At 53.0% G+C, this 4,861-nt stretch overlaps 1 protein-coding gene across 1 annotated transcript; it reads right to left on the bottom strand.

Annotated features, from left to right (window-relative positions):
* Window positions 1-1,570: 1,570 nt before the first annotated feature.
* Window positions 1,571-3,995, bottom strand: LOC112890372 (aluminum-activated malate transporter 10-like). The gene is made up of 3 exons (XM_025957276.1): window positions 3,575-3,995; window positions 3,328-3,468; window positions 1,571-3,197 (listed from the first exon to the last, which is right to left on the bottom strand). Exons 1-3 carry the CDS (start codon window positions 3,993-3,995, stop codon window positions 1,795-1,797), a joined length of 1,965 nt encoding a protein of 654 aa, XP_025813061.1. The 3' UTR covers window positions 1,571-1,794.
* Window positions 3,996-4,861: the final 866 nt, after the last annotated feature.

Raw genomic sequence — 4,861 nt, 5'->3', positions numbered from 1 at the left:
TCAGCAGCAGCTGACCTTGTGCTAACAAGACGGCACAAGACCATATCTAGACAGAGGATACGCACGAAGACCGATGAGGAAGATCTCCGGATCTGAGGCATTTAAAGCTCCGATGTGTATGTTATTTAATATGTCGCCGGGTCCACCTGTCGGGACCCCACTCGGTGTATGCGCTCCCCTTGAGCCTATAAAAGGGAGAGCGCACAAGTTAGAATACAAGCTCATAAGAAGCTTTGACACACACTCACCACAAGTTTCACGGACACTCGGAAGAGTTCACACCCACAAGGAAGTTGACACTCACACAGGGTTAGCCGTTCCTCACCAAAACAAGCAATACATCACACAGTGGATGTAGGATTTTACGCTCCGGCAGCCTGAACCACTCTAAACCCTTGTGTGCTTCTTGTAATCATTCGCCTTTAGATCGTGCATTCCTTGACTTCCCCAAACTCATCCTAAACTAGGATTAGGCGGGTGCACTCCGCCACCCGGCTGGAGAAATCCTCCGACAATGCTATTATTAGATTACTAAACGAGTAATAATCATTTTCTCACCACTAGGATCATATGTGCACATAAATCTCTATCTCTATCTCTACTATTTCTAAAGCAAGCAATGATTATTTGGTCCGTAGATCGGAATACTAATCGGAACCCGGACAAATCAATCGGAATCTTAATTGGAATCCGGAGAAATCAATCGGAATCCTAATCGGAACCGGGACAATCAATGCCTTATGCAGTCACGGTACGGCTTGTACACGGAGTGAAAGAGCACAAAGTTGGCGATTCTATATAAATTCGGGTAAAATTTATATTACCTGTAGCAACGCACGGGTACTGTGCTAGTATTAAAAAAGGAACTAATATGTGAAAGACATGAGCTTGTAAAGGTCTCTATGCATGACTTCAATGTGAATTGAAACTTAATTAGTTTCAGGGGGCTAATATGCTAGATTCCTATAAAGAATTGGATTGTGGGTTGACTCATGTAAAGGTTAAGGACTTCTTTATAAAACCTAGCTTGGCATGTTGATCAGCAGGGCTTTGATATGTTCGAGGCTTCGAGCCATCAGTTTGGCATGCGGGAGACAATTTTTTACTTGATTAGCTAGCCGTAACTGCATTTGGCTAACAAATCAAGATACATGAAGCATGGCTAAGAGATAGCGACCTCCAGGCTAATGATCTCTAAAGCGCATGGTGGCACACTGGCACTCAGTGGACGATGACACTCTGGGGCTTGGGGCCTTGGGGGCGTCCAAGATGACATTATGGTCGTTGTTGTTGGCCATTGATAAATCTCGTTTTGCCGTCAACATTTTTGGAAATCCTTGACCAAATGAGTATTTGCTGACAAAGAATTCAATTAATAACGGGTCATTTTGATTCTTTAGAACCACTAGATGAATTAGATCCTTATAGAAGCCCCACAATGACCATAGATGAATAAAGGATAAAATCTATTTCTATGCATTTATGTAGCATTAATCCTCATTGTTCAACAAGGTTTTATGTTTCTACTTGTTTTATAAGAAAAATATATGCTTAGAATTACACACTGCAACTGGACATGGAAGTTAGTCCAAATAATGGATGTTATCAGAAATAACTCCAAATACCAAATTGGATTGCACCATGTCGAAGAGATCGTATGGAAGTAGATACATACTTTGCCTAATTTGGAGTTGGAGAAAAAAAAAGATATGTACGTCTCAAGATTCAATGCCATTATGGGAAGAGCCGCATCATTTTTGAGCCTCCAGCGTCAGAACTCTTTTCGTTTCTCAATCAGGCCATCCCAAGTATGGTGCGATGCCTTGGGCTAGGCAAGACAGGCCCATGGTTGGCCAAGTCCACGGACCGGTTCCTCGGACTGGGCGCCACCGGCGGGTGCCCGGTGAGGTCGACGGAGCGGTGGAGGTGCCTGGGGCTTGGCGCCACCTGCGCGTGGCCCGTGAGTTCCATGGACCTGCTCCTCGGGCTGGGTGCATGGACCACGAAATCCAGCGGGGGCTTCGGGGACACCTTGGTGTCCCCGCGCGCCCACTTCTTGGTGCTCCGCCGACGCATGAGCACCTTGATGAGCTCGCCGACCTGGTCCCGAGGTGTTCGGTCCGAGCTTTGGTCGGCCGCCATCTCCATCTTCTCGTGGTCGGCGACCTTAGCGTGTGTCTCTTGCGGCACTTCTGCTGTGAGGGTGGTGCTCATGGCGGTGGGCACGGCTGCCTCGACGTCCAGCGCATTCTCCTCGTCGTGGTCCGCCTTCTTGAACTTGGCCGTCGTGGCCAGATTGTCGACGGCGCTGACGACGCCCTCCGACCTCGTGCAGATCTCTAGTAGGAGGGAGGCGGCAGTGAACAGGGGCAGCACCTCGACGAGCGGCGGCGCCGGTTCTTCCGGTGCATCAGTGTTCTGGTCGTGCTCTGTGTCCGAGGAGTCGTCTACTTGCAGTAGCGCGGCGAGGCATCTCAGCTCGTCTCTCAGCTCCTGTGCTGCTGCGTTCATGTCCCCCACGACGAGGGCGAGGCGGGCGGACCGCGTCATGGATGCGACGGAGCCGGAGGCCTCGCGGAGCACGGCGGCGCAATGCCGGCTCAGGGCGGCGCACGCTCCAGCGAGGTGCTTCTTGACGTGCGCCGGTGCCTGCGCCTCCGAGCCGACGGAGGCAGCGAGCGCGTCGACGCAGTAGGCGCAGAAGCGCATGCCGGCGCCGATCTTCTGGTACAGCGGGTACGGGTGGCGGAAGCCGAAGTTGCCGTGCGCGGGCTCCCACCTCGCCAGGTTGGCCAGCGAGTCCTCCGACGCCTTGGCGTTGAGCACGGCGCGGTACCCCTGCGACCTCTCCGAGAGGGCCCGCCTCGCCGCCCCGGTGCCGGTGCCGTCGGCGCCGGCCTCCGCGAAGAAGTCCTGGACGCAGCTCTCGACGGCGGCGGCGAGCTTGTCCATGTTGCGGGCGACCTGGTCATGCAGCTCCTGCCCCGCCCAGACCGGGAAGATGAGCGCGCAGACGGCGAAGCAGATGGCGGCGCCGATGGCGATGGTCGTCAGGCGGTGCCGCGCCATGTAGGCCACCTCGTCGACTCGGTACCCGCCGACGGCGACGAGCGTGTAGGTGAGGATGAAGATGGTGACGCCGTAGTCGAATCGAGCCTTCATCGTCGGCATGAACCGCGAGTAGGTGGCCGTCGAGGCTGCGTGTTTGCATGGACATCGTATCGTTAGGCCGGTCAGGTGAACTGCAACAGGGAAGGGACAGCGACATCCTACTGTTGCTAATGAAAATGTTTGTTCGTGGTTGATCGACATGGGTGACGAACGCACCAAAAACAAATAGAGATCCACTGACGATGAAGGGCTCCAACTCCTTGCCGGACCTGCTGGCCATCCACTGCACGCCGAGGGCCAGCCCGCCGCCGGTCACCGTCGCCATGGCCCTGTTCAGCCCTTTGTACAAGCAACCGCCTGTGCATGGACAAATCCATTTTAAGTGACGATTTTCGTGTCACTGTTGATTGCGTTGGCTGTGGGAAACACAATTTAGAAGAGAGTAGTCTGACGATGCGCTTACCGACGGTGTACTCGAAGACGACGACGACGGTGAGGACGGCCCACATGGCGTTGTGCCCGGTGAAGGCGTAGAGCGGCTGGACGTAGTAGAACACGGAGCAGAGGGTGAGCGCGAGCGCCATCTTGAACCCGTGCGCCAGCTTCCTCGGGTCGTCGGCGCCGATCCTCCACGCCGCCCTCGCGACGCCGGCCGCCCTGTCCCGCGCGGCCGCCGCCAGCGAGCGCACCCCGCGCACCGGCGCCGCCGCCCACGAGAGGAGCGGCGCCAATGCCGGCTCGCACCACTCCCGCTGACGGCCGCCGCCCCTGGCGTTCTCGTGCTCGGCCACGTCGGCGGGGTGCACCGCCACCCGCCACTCATCGGTGCCGCCGCCGCCGTCGCCGGCGGCCACGGTCTGGTGAGCTGCTCCCCCTGCTGCCATGCTCGTGCTTGATCGAGCTAAGTGTGTGTGATGCTCACTCTATTGGATCTTGATCTGCCACGATGGTGTGGCCATGTGAGGTTTATAGAACCGAGGAGCAGGGGTTGTAGGGGACACTGTGTTTGACGTGGGAGCACGCTGGTTTCTGCCACAATGCCACCACGCTTCAGCCTCAGCTTCAGGATTTGCCACCACCACCATGTTTTTGACGTCACGTGGGGCGCAAAAACATGGAAGCGCGATTTTTCTAGCTTTGGAGGAAAGCGCGTTGAAGCATCGGTCAAAGGCAAACGTGAAATAAACTACTGTACTAAAATATGCATTTTATATTATTTATAGTGAAAAAAGGTTATGTTCTCGTGTTTGCTACAGTGTAAATAGGGATGGGTTTGAGCAACTACTGATTTGGCCCACGTCCTAGGCAGGAGATGCAGGACTGGTCCATATCCTGTAGCAAAACTATAAATCTTATCTCTTCTTCTGAACACGGCCACCCTTTGTGAAAAAAAATAATAAACAGAATACAGACAATAATAATCGAAACCTACAACACGTGCGAGAGAAACGGAGAGTATTGTTATTAAGTTGCTATAAAATTGTAGAGAAGGCGTGTACATCATAAATATTAATTAGTATATCGTCCTCTGAACAAATATGAAAATCAATAAGCTCCTGCCGTTTTTTTAAAAAATAAAAACCAGCGAGTAATTGAAAACCCTTCACGTGTGAGACTGACAGTATGTATACGCGTGTCACAAGTATCTTCTATTTCTATGCATCTCTATCTCTATCTTTATCTCTATCTCTATCTCTACTATTTCTAAGCCATGTAATGATTCCTTAGTCCGTCAATCGGAATCCAGACA

Source organism: Panicum hallii, chromosome 4 (assembly GCF_002211085.1).
Source record: "Panicum hallii strain FIL2 chromosome 4, PHallii_v3.1, whole genome shotgun sequence".
NCBI lineage: Eukaryota > Viridiplantae > Streptophyta > Magnoliopsida > Poales > Poaceae > Panicum > Panicum hallii.
This window is presented reverse-complemented; position numbering and strand designations above follow the sequence as displayed.